Raw genomic sequence first — 20,815 nt, forward strand, 5'->3', positions numbered from 1 at the left:
TGCTTGAAACACAAAAGAAATGACTGCATATAAAATTACTCATAAACCAGGTATGGTGGCGCACACCTTTAATCCCAGCACACAAGAGGCACAGGTAGGAATAGCTGTTGAGTTCCAGGTCACCCTGAGACTACAGAGTGAATTCCAGGTCAGTGTGGCTGAAAGTGAGACCCAAGCTCAAAAAAAAAAAAGGAAGAAAATTACTGACAGAGAAAGGAAGATGATGATGAAATACTAAACTACTAAAATAATGTAAGGTTTCTAAAGATAAAATCCAGATAAACCCAGTAACATATTTCTATAAAACAGGTTAGAAAGTAAAATATTTAAAACAATAGAAATTAAAACTGAAAGACACATAGGAATATATTGAACAAGAGAGAAAAAATCCTTATGAAAAAACTATATAGAATGCTGCCAAGTAACTGTAAACATCTGAGCAAAGGAAATCTCTCCCCCAAAATAAAAGATAATACAGAAAATGAATTAAAGTGAGTGCTGGCTTATTGAGGCTAATAAAATTAAAAAATTTCTACCAGACCAATCCAGAAGGAAAAAGACAAAACACAAATTACCAGTATTAATAATAAGGAAGAAAGGGCTGGGAAGATGGCTTATCTGTCAAAAAGTGCTTCTTTGTAAATCCTACAGCCCAGGCTTCACTTCCCAAGCCACCCATGTAAGCTGGATGCAGAAAGTGGTACAAGCATCTGCTGTTCAGCAAGAGGCCAAGGCACATAGAACAAAGACACATGTAAAGGACTGAGAAATAAATCCACATAGCTACAGATACCAAATCTTTGATAAAGGAGCCAAAACAGACATTGGGAGGAGAAAAAAAAAAAAAGCCTGTTCAACAAATATGCTGGACAAACTGGATATGAAATTAGGCCTATGTCTCTTACTCTTTGCAGAAAGCAACACAACATGGATCAAAGACCTTAAAATAAAAGGCAAATTTCTGAAAATGGTAAAGAAAGCATACAGAAACCACTGTAGACATTGGCAAAGGAAAGGACTTTCTTTGTCAGCTATATTATCTGGCCAAGGGATTAATATCTCAAACTTATGAAGAACTCCAAAAATTAAATACCAAAAGAAGTTCAATTAATAAATGGATAACAGTGGTTAAGGCATTTGCCTGCAAATTCTAATGACCTAGGTAGGATCTCCAAAGCCCATGTAAAGCCAGATATACAATGTAGCACATGCATCTGGAGCTTGTTTGAAACAGCTGGAAGCCCTGGTGTGCCCATTCTGCCCCCCCCACCGTGTGTGTGTGTGTGTGTGTGTGTGCACCTGCAAATAAATAAATAAATACCTTTTAATAAAAATTAAAAAAATGGACCAATGAATAGATTAATTCTCAAAGGAATAAATAATAATTATCAATAAATATTTGGGAAACCTCTTAACCACCTTTGCCATCAGGGAAATACAAACTAAAACTACATCCCAGTCAGAACTGGCTATCATCAACAGAACAAACAGCAATCCAGTGGATATGGTGGCTCACATCTATAATCCCACTACTTAGAAGACTACCGTGGGCTAAAGTGAGTTCCACGTAGGCCTGGGCTAGAGTGAGACCCTGCCTAAAAACTAAAATTATAGACAGACAGATAGATATCACCCTCTGCAAAAAGACAAATGTTAATGAGGATACAGGGAAAGAGGTACCCTTATAAACTGCTGGTAGGAGTGTAAACTGATACAGCCACTATGGAAACCAGTATGGAAGTCTCCTAAAAACTAAAAATGACCCAACTGTATGACACCCAGACATGAATCTGAAGGATTCTAACTCAATACCACACATATACTTGCATATCCATGCTTATGTCGCTCTATTCACTATAGTCATGGTATAGAATGAGCCTAGATGCTCATCCACAGATGAATAATTAAAGAAAATAAACACACCTCAGTCTTTGAAGTAGTGGGATTATAGATGTGAGCCACACATTCACTGGGTTACCGTTTGTTTTGTTGATGAAGCCAATTCTGACTGGGGTGCAGTTTTAGTTTGCATTTCCCTGGTGGCAAAGGAAGTTAAGAAGTTTCCCAAATATTTATTGATTATTAGTATTTCTTCCTTTGAGAACTATTTATTCATTGGTCCATATAGTTTATTTATACATTATAGAATTTTATTTAGCTGTAGAGAATGATTTAATTTTCAGAAAAAAATGAATAACATTGAAATCATGTTAAGCAAAGAGAGAGAGATTCAGAAACGTATCTTTTCTTTCACATGCAGAATACAGACGTGTGCATAGGACATTAAAATAGAAAGGAAATGCTCAGAGAGAAGCAAGAGACCTAAAGGAAGGGGAAAGTGGGTGAACAGAAAGTGGAATGCAGTTTTGATGGGGAAGCAGAAAGGAAGGACTGTTTGGGAAAAGGCAGATAACTAACAGTGTGGAAGAGTAATAGAAAAGGGCAGGTGGGTGGGACAAGAACTAAGTATAAGGAAACCAAAATATTAACTTTAAAATATGTTTTTTAAATCTAAATTAGGGCTGGAGAGATGGCTTAGCAGATAAGGAGCTTGCTTGCAAAGCCTAAGGACCCATGTTTGACTCTCCAGATCCCATATAAGCCAGAGGCACAAAGGTGAGGCAAATGCAAGGTCACACATGCCCATTAGGTGGCACAAACATCTGGTGTTTGATTGCAGTGGCTGAGACCCTCGCATGCCAATTCTCTCTCTCTTTCTAAAATAAAATAAAAGAATTAAAATTTAAATTATGCAAGTCATGACAGTGCATGCCTTTAGTCTCTGGATGTGAAGCTGAAGTAGGAGGAGAGCTGTTAAGTTATCTCAGCCTGGGGATTCAGAGTACGTTAGAGGTATGCCTGGGCTAGAGTGAAACCCTTCCTTGAAAAAAAACTACCCCCCATAAAAATACTATTAATGAACAAAAAATATTGATAAATTTGTTATTATAGGAATCAGAAATAACCACAAATATATGTAAATCGTTATGTTTGTACACATGATCTTCATCACTTCATCCAAAGAACCATGAGTAGATGGAAATAAATATGTAGGCTAACATACTTCTGAACTACAATGATGTGGGACCAGCTTATGATTAATGATGGCACTTAGCTAATGATTAGAATTTAATCCTGCTATCCTCTTCTCTGTCTTGGTTAGATATTCATTCATCAGTTAAAATCCAAATGGTTTATCCATACCTCTCTGAAGAGTGCACCATAAAACTGAACAATGTATGGGCAATCACTACTCCGCATTACTACATCCAAATCCATAAGAAGTTGTTTTTGTTCTTTTTCATCCACTGTTGACCGTATTCTCTGGAAAAGAATGACAAGAGATGTCATACAAACAAAAACCAGTTTTAGAAATCTGAATAAAGCCTCCTTCACAACACTGAAAATTACCCAATTTCACAAACATTAACAAATGGGAAAATTATTATCTTAACATATACTTTACAAGAGTAAGTTTGATTACAAAAATTTAACAAAATAGCACTTAGGAATTTTTTTTTAAGGAAACAAGACTTTTAAACCACAAACATTCACTGATAATGTAGAGCTACACAACAAAGTTCTTGGGCAGTGAAAATTATACCCACATGCAAATACAGAAAATGTCATAAAGTGGAATAACAGTTTTGATATAAAATTATACATATAGCTCCAGGTATATATTTTTAAACATCACTTCCAAATTGCATGGGGTCAATGAAAGAGCAGTCCTCTCTACTATCTGCATCCTCACACCACAGCACCCTCATTCACTGAGAGTGGGAAACAGAACAGTAGGAGTGAACGCTAGCACACAGGGAGCGCACACACAAGGAGCTAGGTCTTTCAATCTTGGACGGGAAGTTTCTTCCCTCACTAAGCCTTCTGTACATTAAGGACAAGAAGGTCACCAGACTTTACTTGTGATGAGGCATGCAGGACACATCATAAACCTCGGGGGCGGGGGGAATCCTAAATATAGAAAAATAGAGGGTTCTTGTTATCTGTTCCTAAACTGATAATATACCTCTAACCAAACTGTCCAATATCTCTGCACATATCTGAGACCACCAGAAACATCTGAACCTCCACCTCCCACCTCCCAGCCAAGAACCATGTAAGAAACACAGAAGCAGAAAAAAACATACCCCAAGGCACTGTGAGATAGGACAGAATCAGGTTCAGAAAATACAAAACAGTAATAAAATGGAACTATAGTTTACATTAAGGCATGCAAAGAACTTTTATTCTCATAAAAAAGTTCACAATGTCACACCGCATCACTGTGCACAACATATAGCACATACTTACAAGGCAAGTTAGTATCAAAAATACACAAGGGAGCATTTTGTCCTCCAAAGCCTTCGAGGTATCTGTCCTCAATGTTCTTGAAAAGGATGAAGGCAGTCAATTAAATTCTTGAGCCCATTTTACAGAAGGGAAGCCAGAGGCACAGAAAATACAAAAGATGTATTCCATGTGACATCAGAATAAGCAATTACTTAAAGAATAGAAGTAGGTTCTCTCAGTTTTATTTTTTTACACTGTATGAGGAATTCTATATACTCCACATATAAAAAATTGCTACTTGCTAGCTATATTTCATACCAAATAAAATGTACTAGCTTTTATTTTTTACCAGGAATATCAGTCAAACAAATGAGTATAAAAATAAGAATGAAAAAGAAAAGGATAAGTTAGTTCAGATGGAGTTAAATTTTTCTTTCATTCTCATTGACATCATAATTTGGAAACTGTTTTGCTTATAAATCATCAGTAGCTTATTAGCTCAAAAAGACTATTTTTTAGAGCCAAAGTGGAGCAGAGATGTGTTCTGGGTTTGCTCACTGATAATTTTTGAAGAATAATATAGTAATAACTTGAATTTTATTTATTCCTATTTAACAATATAACTTTGAGAGCATAGTTGTGAATATATTTCCTCACGCTGATTTTTTAAAGTTTTTAAAAAAGCTTTAATAACCCATTTTATCTCATAATTTAAAACACAGAACTGGTAATCGGAGACAAGCAGAAGATCAAACCTACTTTTTGACTGGGAAAGATAAAAGATAAAAGTATTAAAACTAAAACTATCTTTACAATTGTTAGAGGATTCTTACTATTAAAATTTTCTATGCTTATGTTTCTATTTTTACTTGCATGGGTATACTGACACATGAAAATATACTGCATCATGCTTATACAACACTATTAAAACATATCTTCTTTGCTGGCTTATTTTTTGCTTCCATAGATTTTCTAAATTTACATTTGTACTAATAGTTATCTAAGTCTTGGAAAGCATACCACAGTAAAAATCTCAGCAGTTATTATCAATGTTTGGCTTCTAGACGGTGATTTTAGAAACTTATTATTGCTAAAGGACACTCACTACTGTATGAATGAGAAACCTCACTAATCTCCCTACATATAACAGGTAACTAGTTTAAGACAATCCCTGACATTAATAACTACTATGTGGACATGGTTCCTAGAGCAGCTCAAACTCAGAGGTTATCACATGGCAGGAAAATCTATTCATGTGCCATAGGTTCTCAGTGTCACTTCTACACATCATGGGCCAGGATAATTACTGGTCTAACATGAAAAAGATGGTGCTCCTGAATGCTCTGAAGCAGATTAACATCTCCTCATGTTCTCTGAACATTCTGTTCAAGTGTCTGGCTGCAAGTATAAAAGCAGCTAGTGCTATTACTAATCTGGACTGAGTAAGAAAGTCCAATAATTACCCTAAAGTTTTTGGGTTGAGTGGTAATATTTATCTTATGTGAACAATGAATAAAGTAAACTAACTTAAAATGTCTAGTAGACAGTCCCCACAAGAGGTACAATTACAAGCATATACCTAGAATAACAGTAACTCCAAGTTAATGATTTATTTTAAGAATTCAATAAATTATTCAAGTTGAAGAATACTTAATAAACAACCACCAATTCAGCTTGATGGTTTATTAATGAAGTATATTGAATACTTAGTAACAAACGTCACTCCAGGAAACGTTTACTTGTGGAAAATCAAAATACTATCAATGGGGAAAATTTCTACCATTTTTAACAAACAAGGCTGTGACTTCTGAACAGAGCTTCGGAAAACTGAACGCATATAGAACAGACTTTCCTCCCCATTATAAACCTGTCAGGCACACAGGGAAACAGAACTGCAAAGATAAAGCCAACTATGTTACTAGAATATACTATCAATGTTCAGAAGCCAAATTTATTTATAAGACTTTTATTTCGGAGAAATTTCCATTGCTTGTATCATAAATTTCAGTTAAGTAAGATGGATGCTGATATGGGTCCTTTTTTTCCCACATCTTTCCTTTTTCTTTTATATAAAAGCACGGGATAAGATGTCCAAAGGTATTTTCTAAAGTCTTCACTACATCTTTAAAGAAGTTTCATTATTGTCTCTATAACAGAGTTGAGCTCTTCACTTGTCATTAACTACTGAAATAACCTAGCTTATACTTATTCCATCAGGACAAGTTTAAACTGCACTCTTAAAAAACAGTTCACATCTCTCATCTAATCCTAAAAGTACCTTTGGAATATTTCTGCATTTACTTTATTTGAATGTGATGCAACAAGAAGAAAACCACTTAGAATCAAAACAAGAATTACTATCATGCATATGCAAGTTGTTTTATAGTGAAGAAATTTATATCCTCAAAGAAAATATTTTTAAATTATTTAGATTTATATTCAAAGTCATTCTGATAGCTAATAAAATATTAAAGATGTAAATGCCAATAAGATCAGCATGCAACTAGCAATCAGAAATGCCAGTATGGCTCCAACCAGCATTACAAGGGAAAAGAATAAATTAAATTTTCAGTTCTATAGTTTTAGGACTAGTATTATTATATTTAATTCTTAAATTAAAAACAAAGAGCTTTACTTTTCTAAAAGTATCAAGCAAATTCATGCCACAAGGTTGGAAGAGCTGCACATTCAGCTACTAAGAACTCTCTATGTATACTAGGCTGCAATTATCAAATTAACAAGTCACACAGAAGCAAGACATGGTGGCACATGCCTTTAATCCCAGCACTTGGGAGACAAAGGTAGAAGGATCACCATGAGTTCGAGGATACCCTGAGACTACATAGTAAATTCCAGGTCAGCATGGGCTAGAGCAAGACCGTACCTCCAAAAACAGAAACAAAAGAACAACAACAAAAGTCACATGGAATAAGCTAAGCTTTTTTAAAAAAGAAATTATCATCTTGTCCCCCTATCTTATTATAAAACACAGGAATATCTACTTGGAGAATAGTCCAAGTGTAACAGAATTAGCCCAAATTCCAAGAAGTTGCTGAAAGATATCTGCACAATGGCCTCTAGAAGTTATTTGACCTCATATGGAATGCCTCACATATGTTTGGTGGTGCTCAAGATGGAACCCAGGGCCTTGAGGAAACTGGCCAATCGATCTACCGCTGAGTTACATCCCTATTACTGAACGTCTAAACTTTCAACAACTTGAATTTCAAGTATAAATATACTTTTTGCTGACACTGAGCAACTCAATTGATGAGGTACAGTTCTAAATGTTTTCTAACTCTGCACTGAGCTCTCAAAGCTCTCTGTATACATACACCACCACCACTCTCTAACCTCATTTTTCCCCCTACTATCATTTCTAAACCCCACAAACCTCACCTCCACGTATAACTTTGCTAGGATATATCAAGGAGGAATGTTTAGCAACAAAACTAATAGAAAGTATGAAAAAATTTCAAGGACATTAAGACATTATTAAGGTGAAAATGGACTAAAGAAACAACTAACTTCACTGAAAGACCAAGAGGCTGGAATGGCAGAGAAAAGCAAACAAGAGACTGAAAATGATCAGTATATATTCTAAAATAAAACTAATTGTGAACCCTTTTTACTGAGATAATAAATTAATGTAGCCATCATGGTAACTTTCTTCCCCTCTTCCTTGCCTGGATTAATTTGCAGGGGTAAAGAGAGAGGGAAAAAAGCATAAAGAGAAAGAGTATGCTAAGGAAGTAAGGCCAGGAAGACAAATGGGGGGGGGGGGTAAAAGAAGATAGTCTACCATGCAATGGCTAAGGATAAAATTGTACAGCCAGCAAAGTAAGAAAGGCTTACAAGGTCCTCCTTTCCCTTATAAACTTACTGTAAGCAGGTTACCAATGTGCATTTTGCCTAGGTGCCACAATAAATACCTAATCTGACAGTGGTCCTCAATTCAAAAGAATCAAAGTTCTGATTCAAAGTTAGCTTACCTCCAAATCTCTAAAATCGAGGTATCAGACATGCACTAATTAACATAGCATCATTCTACAATGTTCCTTGTCCTCATGTCACGACTATTTTCTCCGGATCCACCCAGGTTCCCCCCACCCCACTAAGCCCAAGTAAGCTATGAGCAAAGGTTAGGCAGAAGACAAGCTCTATATCCTGAGTGATAGGTGTGTGTGTGTGGAGGCACCCTGGATTACCTGAGAAAGGGAAAATGTGTCATTATGTATGCAAGAGTCAGTGTTGGGAAAATTGACAAGTTATACATCTACTGATTTTAAATAGTAGTTCCACAATACATATGACATATATCAGTTCCTAAAATCTAAATGTTCCAGGCAAGAAGGGTGAGTCAGCAAACATACCAGGAATCAAGGGCTGAGGAGACCAGGAATTGACTTGAGTAAGTAGTGGTAGTATAGTAAACATGCTTCAAAATAGCAACACAAAGGCTATCTACACAAGACCTGGATAATAGGCGGGGAAAAAGAAAAAAAAATTGATGACATCAAAAATAGAGGGACTAAACCGCCGGGCATGGTGGCGCACGCCTTTAATCCCAGCACTCGGGAAGCAGAGGTAGGAGGATCGCTGAGAGTTCCAGGCCACCCTGAGACTCCATAGTGAATTTTCCAGGTCAGCCTGAGCCAGAGTGAGACCCTACCTTGAAAAACAAAACAAACAAACAAACAAAAAAAAAAAATAGAGGGACTAATAGAAAAGAAGGGGCAAAGAAGAAGGGAAATATGACTAAGGAGAGTGATAGGAGGAGATTATGATTAGGGTACATTGTGTATATTTATGGAAGTTGTCAAAATGTTTTTAAAAAAGGAGGAGGAGGAGCTAGAGAGAAGTGTTAACAGTTAAAAAAGCACTGCTTGCAAAGCCTGGTGCACAAGGTTTGATATCACAGTACCTATGTAAAGCCAAATGCACAAAGTAGAACATGCGTCTGGAGTTTGTTTGCAGTGACAGAGGACTTGATGTGCCCATCACTTTCTCCCTGGAAGGAAAATGTGGAGGGGGGATGGGGAGGGAAGAGGGGAGGGAAGGGGGAGGAAGGGAAGAAGTGAGGAAGGGAGGGAAATAAAAGAAGACATGCTTACAAAATGGCTATCAATTCTAACTGCTATTTTTTTTTTTGCTTTATTTTGAAATGAAGAAAACAAATACAGGAATAACATGTAGGGAAGCACAAAAATGGGGAAAGATAACAACCCTAGTCCTGGTAGGTAAGTGTTTGAAATCCTCACATGACCAGTTCTTGCCAGGTTTCTTTAAGGCTCAGCTGAGGGTACAGAGGGCAGTACAGGAAGGTGTTTAAAAGGAAATTAGGGAATTCATATTCCTGAGGAACGATCCATCCTTCATCGTAAGATAGGAGTATCCAAAAGAAAGAGAGGTGAGTTCTCTGATAAGAAATGAGAACACAGACAATAATAAAGCTCAGAAAGCTGATGAACTCTATAGCTATTGAAGAGATCAGTGTATCACTTTAGAGATTGCTTTGGGCCCCCAATAAAACAAATTGGCATAGAACAAAATTACACAAACTACTAGAAATCTGTCCATTATCATGACAAAGTGATATTTTCATTTACTGTCAACCAAATTCAGAATACTACAAAGTATTTCCTCTTCAGCAATGCTATCTGGTACCAGCGATCACTGATGTACAATAAGCTAAAGCTTATAATTTAGTGCCTGAAGCTCACTGTTCTACACAGCCCCAACCCTTCCAATCATTTAAGGTCAGTATCGACATTCCACCCCAGGGATGACAGCTGTCTCCTTTGTATTCTAAGCAGAACTTGACAAGTATTTCCCATTCAGAAATTCTAGAACTGGTACATCACACTATAGGGCACCTTCAACAGAACCTTTCTCCAGAAAAGAGTGATACAATAAAGGATCAATAGTATTGTAATATCAGAAGAGAAAAAGAACCACACATCTTATATAATAATAGTATTGTGAAGATGTAACCAAGGCTGAAGACACAGGTCAGATATAGAGTATGTGCAAGGCCATGTGTGAAATTCACCAGCACCCCACCCTCACAGGAAGGGAGAGAGGGAGGGGGAGGCAGAAAGAAAGACAAAGAAAGAAAAAAGAAAGAGAGAAAGAAGTTTCTATCCATGCCCTATGAGCTACAGCTAATTCTACTATGCCATAAACACATTATTGCTCATTAACTATTCATGCTAAACACAGTAAATAATGAAAGGGGATACCCTCAGATTCCAAAGTGTCCCCACTACTTTGATCCTTACAATCAAACCTTGCTCAGCAAAAATGCCCAGTCAATTCAGTTCTAATGAAGATAGGACAAAGTACCAAAAAGCACTGCCTGACAATATGCTATAATATTTCCAGTCTCAAGAATTTTTGTTTTTTCTGATTTACAAATTCAAACAAATTCTACCTCCCACAGATGGTGTGAGGTTTAAATCCCTGCTCCACAGGCTCATCCTTAGATGCTAGAGTCTGCTACACAGATCACACACTTCAATGTCACCATTAAGGAAAACAGATGGCAACATCAGCTAAAACCAACCAGAAAAAAAAAGTAATGTGTTTGGAATGATGGTAAGATGGAAAATTTGCTTTCATGTCACAAAGTAACAAATAGTGTGTGTTAAGCCATGCCTTGGTAAGGGTACTGCATCCTTCCTCCTCTTTACTAACCACAGTATACACATTAAAAAGCAATGACATGTTGAAGCTCAGTGCCCATGACAATAAGCATGACAAAAGTACAAATCCGAGGTATGGTGGGCTTCAAGGACATAAAACAGCAAGAATGTTTTAAAAAATGCAGGAAATAATTCAAGTATCACTTACAATGCTCCCCACGTAGAGTGAAGTGTAACAAGGTTAGCATTTCTCCAACTATATTGCTCAGATATAACTCAGTATCTAATTCAGATGAGCCAATTAAGCAATGGTCAGTTTCAGAAACTAGATACAAATAAGTTCTAAAATGTGAGATAACTGGTTAGAATCCACCTATATAGCAGCCATTTCTAAACAATCTTACTCCAACTGCTAGCATTCCCTCTGAACTGGTTTCAGAGGGCTTCCAATATGCATATATAGGAAGGCTGGGGGCTCTGTACACCTGACCACTCCTCTCAGGTTCTCCTACCTTGTACACCAAGCAGAACAGTACTGATTATATCTACTTTATTAATACAAATCTTTTGGTGGTGCAGCGGGGGGGGGGGGGAGTACTGAAGTACCATGCACTTGAAAATCAAGCCTGTCTAAAGGGCAGTTATGCCAAATCTTTAGAATCTACCCATTCTTCTACATGCTCCATTTACACTGCTCATTTGAATTAACATATCTTGTAAGCAGCATTATATTATACATTATATCATGAACTGAGAGATGATCTAGCCAATCAAGTGGGACCATACAACACTGGGTCATCTATTCAAACATTTCCATTACTTCTATATCCCACAGAGATTTGTTTAATCAAATAAAGCACATTATGTCACCAAAAAGGAACTTTTACAATTTAAAGACATCCTAAAGTTTCCATAATAGGTAAAGCCAATATTTACACACTGAAATGAAGCTCCTCCAATCATTACTGACCCTCTGAAATTATTTACTACTGGAATTTTAATAGAGTGGCAGTTTCCAGAGTGGTGGGAAAATGAAAGCCACATTTTTTTGGATTCCTGACTTCCCTTCTGTTGAAACATTTCCACCTACAGTGAGGAGACTCATAAAACTCAGGAAGTAAAGGAGATTTACAAGACTCAGGAAGCAGGGAAGATTACTGGGCAGAAGTGACCTCTGGTAGGCAGAGCTGCTTTCACGCTGAGCAGGAAGGAATGAAGCTCTCCTGGGTGATCACCATGTGTGATGGGGCTTTTCAGGGATGTAGCTGCCTTTGATGTAATCCCTCACCCATGCTCCTGTAAGAAACCCCAAGAATCTAATTGGTTCACCATGCTAGACTTGTGTGGGACTATTTCTTTAGTCTATAGGTGGTGGCCTTTCTGGGGTGAATAAACATGTCCTGGGGAAAAGTCATGCAGTGACACACTTGCTTTATTGTTTGTATTGAGCAGAGGCCTACCTAATCAACAAATGGTAGGGAAGAGTTAAGCTTTACACTGCTGATACTGTCACCAGGAGGATCTTGTCCTTTCCACCAAGCATCTGGATTCCAAGTGAAGAACACTGAAGTCAAAAGCCATGTATCAAGGATCAAGTGATGAGACCAGGATTAAAATCATTAAATCAATTAAATAAGAGAGGTGAAGAATATAGTGGATCGAAGGAGCAAGTCAAGTTAAATAGATCAACACAAAGAAACATTAGAAACCCAGCACAGAACCTACATGCTCCCATCACTCAGCCTAGCCTACACATTTAACCTTAAACATCTGGTCTGTTTTTCCAAATTATCCAGGTAACTTCTCAACCATGACAAGAACCAACACTACCTAAACTCTGCCATGTAGGGTTTACTGTGGCAGGCCAGGGGACAATCTACTCCCAGTCATTCTTCCTGAGGTCTCATTAGCATGAGCAATTTCAGCCACTGGGTCTGTATTAGTGTACCACACTTCTACTCTTTCTCACTCTTGCTTCCTGTGTCCCAAGGATGGCGATCATCCTGATATTAATCACTTATGTCCTAATGGCACTGGCTGTTTCTCTAACACTAGTTATGAAATCTACTCCACAGCTTTACCACACACTATCAACCTGTACAGAAGTCTACAGAGAAACCTGCTTTATTTAGAGGACAGGGACCGTTCATGTGTCATTTCCTCTATTTGGTGATCACACCATTATCGTAAAACACAGGCATTAAGCTCCATGTTCACTGCAGCACTATTCTCAACAGCCATGAAATGGGGGGGGGGGGGAACCCAGCTGATGAATGAATGGATAAAGAGAATGTAGTACATAAGTCATGGCAAAAACTATTTAGCCATTAAAAAAGACTGAAATCCTATAGGTCATGAAACCATGGGTGAACAGTGAACAGGAGATGATTAGTTACATGAACAAAAGACAGACACAGAAAGATAAACACAGCAATTTCCTTTGTGGAATCTAAAAATGATGCGCTTCTAGAAGCTGAGTGCAATGGTGGTTTTCTAGAGGCAGGTAGGCTAGGGCAGAACTATGAGGAAAAGTTGGTTAATATGTATTAAGTATAGTTAGATAGGAGTAAGAATTTCTGAGCCACTGTTTGAACAGAATAGTGATTATAGATAACGATAATGTAGCAGATACTTCAAAAACTTAGGAGTTTATTTACACATAAAGAAATGCATGTTTGTGACCTCATAGTGCCTAGCAATACCTTCACAAGACCCTCATACTAGGAGAAAAAGACGATGACATCAAAATAAAAAAAAAATTGGGGTGGTTATGGTGGAGTATGGAATTGTGAAGGGGTGAGGTAGGGGAGGGAATTGCCGTGATTTATTATCTGTAAGTATAAAAGTTGTCAATAATTTTTTTAAAAAAAAGAAATGTAGATTTGAACAGACAGATATGGTCCACTTTACTTAAACATTACATAAAGTACATATCACATCACCGTATCAGTATGTACAACTGTTGGTATTGTTAAGCATGTCTTAGAATTTAACTTTTTTTTAATTTTTATTTATTTATTTGAGAGAGACAGACACAGAGAGAAAGACAGATAGAGGGAGAGAGAATGGGCGCGCCAGGGCTTCCAGCCACTGCAAACAAACTCCAGACGCGTGCGCCCCCTTGTGCATCTGGCTAACGTGGGACCTGGGGAACCGAGCCTCGAACCGGGGTCCTTAGGCTTCACAGGCAAGCGCTTAACCGCTAAGCCATCTCTCCAGCCCAGAATTTAATTTTTAATGAGGTAATAAATAAATGTGCTAAATCAAAGTCAGGAATAAATATTTAGTAAAAGCTAACAGCTGCCCTCTGTAAGTTTTGGGATACCTCAGTGACAACTGTTTTCTCCAGGTGGCCCCACAGCTGTTATTCAAACACAGGTAGGCAAACCAACAGTATCACTCACTCGAGTTTAATCTTTCCTTGAGTATGTGCAATTCAAGCATGGGGACCAAAAACACCCACATCAGAGGTCTTAACAGAACCTCACTAGCAGCCTGGGAGACCACAAGGCTGTACATGAAGAGCTGCTCTAAGAATACATTTTACACTGTCCCTCAATGAATCTCATTTATTATACCTTCACTGATTTCAGATTAAGTCTGTAAGATAATTATTTCAGGAAACTACAAAGTAACCTTTCCAACTATTGCTTACACATAGCAAAATAAATCTTGGGAAGGGCTTCCTCAAAACTAAAAATGAGAACTCATTAAAAAAAGGCCAGGCAGGGGGGCGCACACCTTTAATCCCAGCAATCGGGACACAGAGGTAAGCAGGATCCCCATGAGATTAAGGCTATCCTGAGACTATATAGTGAATTCCAGGTCAACCTGAGCTATAGTGAGACCCTACCTCAAAAAAAAAAAAAAAAAAAAGCCAAGGCTGAAGAGATGGGTTAACTAAGGCACTTGCCTGCAAATCCTAAGAATGCATATTCCAATCTCCAGGTCCCACATAGCAAGGCATAAAAGTGACACAAGCGTGCAATGTGGCACATACGTACAAGGGGGCACACATATCTGGAGTTCATTCACAGTGGCTGAGAGGCCCTGGTATTCCCATTCCCTCTATGTGTCTCTCTCTGCCTATTTCTCTGTCTCTCTCTCAAAACTAAAAAATAAAATAAAATAAAAGCTGGGCATGGTGACACATGCCTTTAATCCCAGCACTTGGGAGGCAGAGGTAGGAGGATCGCCGTGAGTTCGAGGCCACCCTGAGACTCCATAGTGAATTCCAGGTCAGCCTGGACTAGAGTGAGACCCTACCTCAAAAAAACCAAAAAATAAATAAAATAAAATGTGCCAATTAACACAGTTCACTTTTGTACAGCTACATCAGGTAACTCATAAAGTTAATTTTAGGTCAGCTTACTATCCAATGAAGGAATATTTTTATAGTCCCCAGATATGTATTAAGTACTAGCACAGAGCCACTTTCAAGTATGGTTCTCATTTCACTAATGGAAAGTCCTCAGCAGTATGAATCATTGTCTCACATCCCTTTAAATGTAACATGCCAAATCTCCTTAACCATACATCATTTTGTATAAGTATGCTAGTCAGCCTGGTCTGTGTGCAAGGTGTAATAAAAGATCATGTCTCTGAAAAAAACCAACAACAAAGATGCTTCAAGATTCATCGTTGATGAAATACATAGACATCAACTAGTATCAAAGTGTTACCACATATGCCATGAAATCATGGAATCGAGTGAAACATCCCACCTGTATGTCAACTGAGCAGTACTACCGCCATCCTCTCCATCACAAACTGCTATGTGTGCTCAGTTATTTATGGAAATAAACAGAGTGTGCCAAGTAGGAGTTGTACACTTGGCAGGAGCCAGTCTACAGGTCCCATGACTGCCTTTGTAGCACTTCCTAAAAGCGGAGATTTATATTAGCATTCCAGATAGAATTCTTACCACACTCACTCATGAGACTATAGCATGAATGCTGGATGATTCTGTTTTTACTTTAGAACTCATTCAAAACTACAGTAACCACTATACAACTGCAAACGTTACAAAACTAATCTCTTGAGAAAGACTTTCAAATGTTACCATGAAGTTCTTTAAAAAAACATACACATTAAAGCTTTTCAGTCATCGTCTAAATCTATCTATTCTGCTACGAAAACTTATAGCTGCAGAGATAAAGCACTAACTGGAAAACAGCAATAAATACTTTCCCTCATACCTAGAAGAACAGTTTAGAAATTTGGCTATATAGGAAGCCTTCCCTGGAGATCAACTGAAGTTGGACGTCATGCACAGTTAGCATATAAGGACAATAGAACTCATCAAACAGATCCAAATAAAATGACCTTTCTCCCCCTTCACAACACAAGAGCCCAAACAAAGTAAGAACACAAAAATAATTTCACCTAAGAGAAAAACAACATTTATCTGAAAGGCTAATCCAGAGCAGAGATTTATATATCTTTAGAAGTCTGTGGGTTACGTTTCAATTTTTATGAATCTTTTAATCTTCCTATGAAAAAAGCATATAGTTCTCACCACCACTGTAAAAAATATATTAACATAACAAATAAGCTACAGATAGAATCAGTAAAATGTCTCCCTAACACTAAGTTAACGTTACCTGTACATGACCTGCACCAAAGAGAAATGTTCAGCAATGAAGACTGAAATTATTGCAGTAAAATTTTGCTCCCAATAGACTTCTACAAAGAAAGTATTCTATGTTAGTGTGATACAAGCCACTCCCAAATGTCAAGTGAAAAACCTGAAGCCCTTCATCTCTTTAAAGTAGTATAACAAATTCAAAATAGAGATTAACAGGACGATTAGCTTAAGACTATCCACAAAACCATTCGCAATTGCAAATTATAACGTTATTTGTTCCCATAGGGATTTTACGTCAAGGAGGATTTGGCCACATCTTGCTTCCTTTCTTCCTTTTTAAACTGCCCCTAAGCTGCCAATGTTCCTCAAGTATTTACACAGAACAAAATATTTTTAACATGTGAACAAACAAGGTACAATTATGCAAACCCATTAAGAGTCAGATGGACACCACCAAGTTAATCACAGGTACCAACATAAGCCTGCTAGATATAGTCTATGGGCCAAACCTCCATTTCAGGCCACTTTAGGGGTAAAGGAACATATTAAATGGCATGAGACAATAAAGACAGAATGTGACAGTATTATCACCAAGTATGCATTTTAATACAACTTTAAAGCCAGGGAACAGGGCAGTACTGAGTAGAGATGGAATAAACCAACAGAAGCCGAGCCGGTCAGGACCGAGTAAGGTTGAGGTTAGTGGCAACAGCATGTGTGTGGTTTCCAGGAAACCTTCAGTAAGACTGCTGTTAGCCCTAGCCCCGCACCTTGCCCAGCCCAGTGTGCTGCCTCTTCCTCCAGCTCCCGCCTGGCTCAGAGCAGCACTGCCCTGCTCCCAGGGGTGCAGCCGCCCAGCCTGAACTCACCTTGGCAGTGAAGGGGCCGGAAATTTAAAACCTGTTAATGTATCATGCTAAAAGTGCAATGAACATGCACACATCATACACTCATGTTTGCAGAAAAAGAAGACATGACCAATAAGACAACCTCTACACAAAACATCCTCAGGGAAGTCAAGAGACAATTTTTAAACACCCACATTTACCACAAAGGTAAGAACAGAACAACAGTGGTAGGCTGCACCACAAAATTCCACCTAATGGATTAAAGGAGCAAAAATAATCATGGCATCACCTACTTTAACTGCCATTATTTGCCCACTTGGTTTGTGGACCATTTTGTTGACAGAACCATAAGCTCCTCGTCCAATCTCTCCAAGGTCTTTCAAGTCCTCAGCAGTGAAATCCCAGTGTTGCTCAGGGGAGATCTTCAGTTTTCCTGACGACTCAATGCTGTGTGTTCTCAGTCTCTCTCTGTTAAAATATTGGGAAGCAATTTTTCCACATTTTAAATACGTTTTAACTTTTTTATTTTAGCTAGCACTGAGTAAAGTGTGGGAAATTTTGTTGACTTATAATAAATTACATAAACAGTCTGACCTCCAATTTTGAGGGGGCTTTTTGTTTGTCAACTTGTTTTTGTACATCCTGAATTTTTTAAAAATCTAAATGTATGTATGCAGGAGGCATAGCTAACATCACTAACATTCATGAGAAAACTTCAGTTAGTGATCAAACTAACACTACCAGTTTTAATTTCTAAATACTAGATTCTTCCCAAATTACAAAACTGTATTATCCAGTGAAAAATCCCAAGAATTGCCAATTTCTACAAAGTGCTTCCCCTATCTTACATTAATTCTTTGAAGGACTCAGTCTCTTGTTAGTAAGTAAAGCTGTTCCCAAAACCTCGCACCAACATCACCTTGGGTTACTGCTTAAACTTAAGATACCTGGGCTTTATTTTATAGCAATTCCATCAAAACATAGGGGAAAGGACCCAGAAAGCAGCATTTTAGATATTCCCAGATAATGCTAGCAATGTATGGGGACAAGTGCTTTAATATACTGTTCTCGTTTACACCATGCTGATTGATGTGAAGGAGAGTTAAGCAATAAGCTGACGCCCAGTAAATCTGGCACATCTTACTCAAAATAAAACCTTTCAGCCTCTGTTCAACAAGTAGAACAATGAAAATGAGTTGACTGTGAAAAACAGTTTACATTGAATGAAGTATGTCCAAAATCCCAATGTGGAAATCAAAGTATCCCCTATTGGCAATGTGTAGGAGCTATTTCAATTTACACAGTACAGAATATATGAAGAGTCTGCTGAATATCAACTTGTTTCCAATTTCCTACTAAATGATGATTCTGCTTGGAACTCTGACCTTGTGATATGAAAAACAAAGTTCACATGTGGCTTGCTTTTTCACTTTTCTTCGTCCAAAATTCTGGAAAATTTCCTCTGCTTGGAATAAATTGCTTGCTGTAGCTACTTCTAAAGTTCTCAAATTTTTTAGAAAGTTGGAATCTCCCCTCCAGAATAGGTATATCTATATTAAGATTAATAATAATCCAAGATTCTAGGCTATAAATGAAAGGTTAGTATACTTTATCTAAATAACTTAATGAACCAGTGCACCAAGTAACAGATTCTCAAATCAAGCTACTATTCTAGCAAGTGTTTTTCAGTTTAAAAACTTTCACTTGTGGGCTGGACAGATGGCTTGGCTTAGTGGTTAAGGCGTTTGCCCACAAAGCCTAAGAACTCGTGTTTGAATCACCAGGTCCCATGTAAGCCCGATGCATAGTGATGTAAGTGCGCAATGTTGTACATGAGCACAAGGGGGTGCATACCTCTAATTTGTTTGCAGCAGCTGAAGGCCCTGGTAAGCCCATTCTCCCTCTCCCTCTCTTTCTCTCAAAACAAAGGAATAAATAAAAGTTAAAACAAAAAAGAAAATTCACTTAGCCTTTAATCCCAACACTTGGAAGGCAGAGGTAGGACGATAGCTGTGAGTTCAAGGATAGCCTGATGCTACATAGTGAATTCCTGGACAGCTTAGGCTAGAGCGAGCCCCTACCTTAGAAAGAGAAAAAGAGGGGCTGGACACATGGCTTAGCAGTTAAACGCTTGCCTGTGAAGCCTAAGGACTTTGATTTGAGGCTCAATTCCCCAGAATCCACGTTAAGCCAGATGCACAAGGTGGCGCATGCACCTGGAGTTCATTTGCAGTGGCTGGAGGTCCTGGTGTACCCATTCTCCCTCCCTCCCTCCCTCCCTCCCTCTCTCTCTGTCACTCTGAAATAATAAATAAAAATAAAGAAAAAAAAGTTCACCCAGTCTATTTCATACTCTAGTACCCACAGTCTCAGAGACACACCAGCAAACAGTGGCCTAACTGATCACGAGGTATTAATGAAGCCAGAACTGCCTTTTCAGATGAACATTATATTTAAGTTAACATAAAGAAGCTTTCTCACTAATCATTTTCATAAAGTAGAGACATACTCTAACATAAAGATATTCCAAATGTAATTATTATTATTTTACCATCATCAAAAAGTTAATAAACCACCAGGCGTGGTGACGCACGACTTTAATCACCTTGAGTTCAAGTCCACCCTGAGAATACATAGTGAATTCCAGGTCAGCCTGGGTTAAAGTGAAGCCCTACCTCAAAAAAAAAAAAAAAAAAAAGTTAATATAATCACCATGGCTCAGTTAAAGCAATGGCATAAAATACAGTACCAAACTACCACTGACATAGCTAAAAAAAGGTTAACTGAAATTACTTATAAAATGGAAGTAAATATTTTAAATATCCATTACATAAGGAATTCACTGAATTCCAGCATCTTTGCGTTCCTGGCTTTACACTTTTGTCTACGCTTCTTTTTCGGTGTGGACAGGATCTGTGAGTTGCTCTGAACCGAACCAACAGAACATGGTGATGGTGACAGGCTACTACGCACTTCATGTTCACACTGTCATATACCACTTGATGACATTCCCGAGAACTAAAATGAAAATTTCATTACTACAAAAATTACCAAGTATCAACAGGTACAATCTACAATTTTAAGATCAAATTTAATATCATGGAATATCTCTATTAATAATTTAACTTCCTTTAGTTTGTTATATACTGGCTGCTTTATTTTCATTTTGAAAGTGAACAGATTAACAACTAAGAGATGCAAGGTATCTTTTTAGAGTAATGAAATATTCAAATATTGAATAAGGTGTCAGATAGAACTCTATGAATGGACTCCGAACCACTAGCACAGCATGTTTACAAATCCTGCATCCACAGTGGGCTGGCAACCTGTCCAGCAAAACTACATCAATTTCACATGGCAGCAGCCTCAGTACCCAATTCTAATGGTTTCCAAAGAGTGGGAAGCAGATGCAGAGCTAACCCAGAAACCTGACCTGAACTGATCTA

General features: G+C 37.9%; 1 protein-coding gene across 3 annotated transcripts in view; it reads right to left on the reverse strand.

Moving 5' to 3' along the window:
* Map2k4 (mitogen-activated protein kinase kinase 4) overlaps nt 1–20,815 on the reverse strand; it is a 125,060-nt gene that overhangs the window by 41,133 nt on the left and 63,112 nt on the right. For 2 of the 3 annotated variants that reach the window (XM_045131347.1, XM_045131346.1), the window contains 2 exons: nt 17,663–17,837; nt 3,205–3,324 (listed from right to left, as the gene is read on the reverse strand). In XM_045131347.1, the coding sequence (XP_044987282.1) occupies nt 3,205–3,324; nt 17,663–17,837 (295 nt within the window). The remainder of the gene's footprint in view (nt 1–3,204; nt 3,325–17,662; nt 17,838–20,815) is intronic. The other variant, XM_045131348.1, reaches the window with a different exon arrangement.

Source organism: Jaculus jaculus, chromosome 12 (assembly GCF_020740685.1).
Source record: "Jaculus jaculus isolate mJacJac1 chromosome 12, mJacJac1.mat.Y.cur, whole genome shotgun sequence".
Taxonomy (NCBI): domain Eukaryota; kingdom Metazoa; phylum Chordata; class Mammalia; order Rodentia; family Dipodidae; genus Jaculus; species Jaculus jaculus.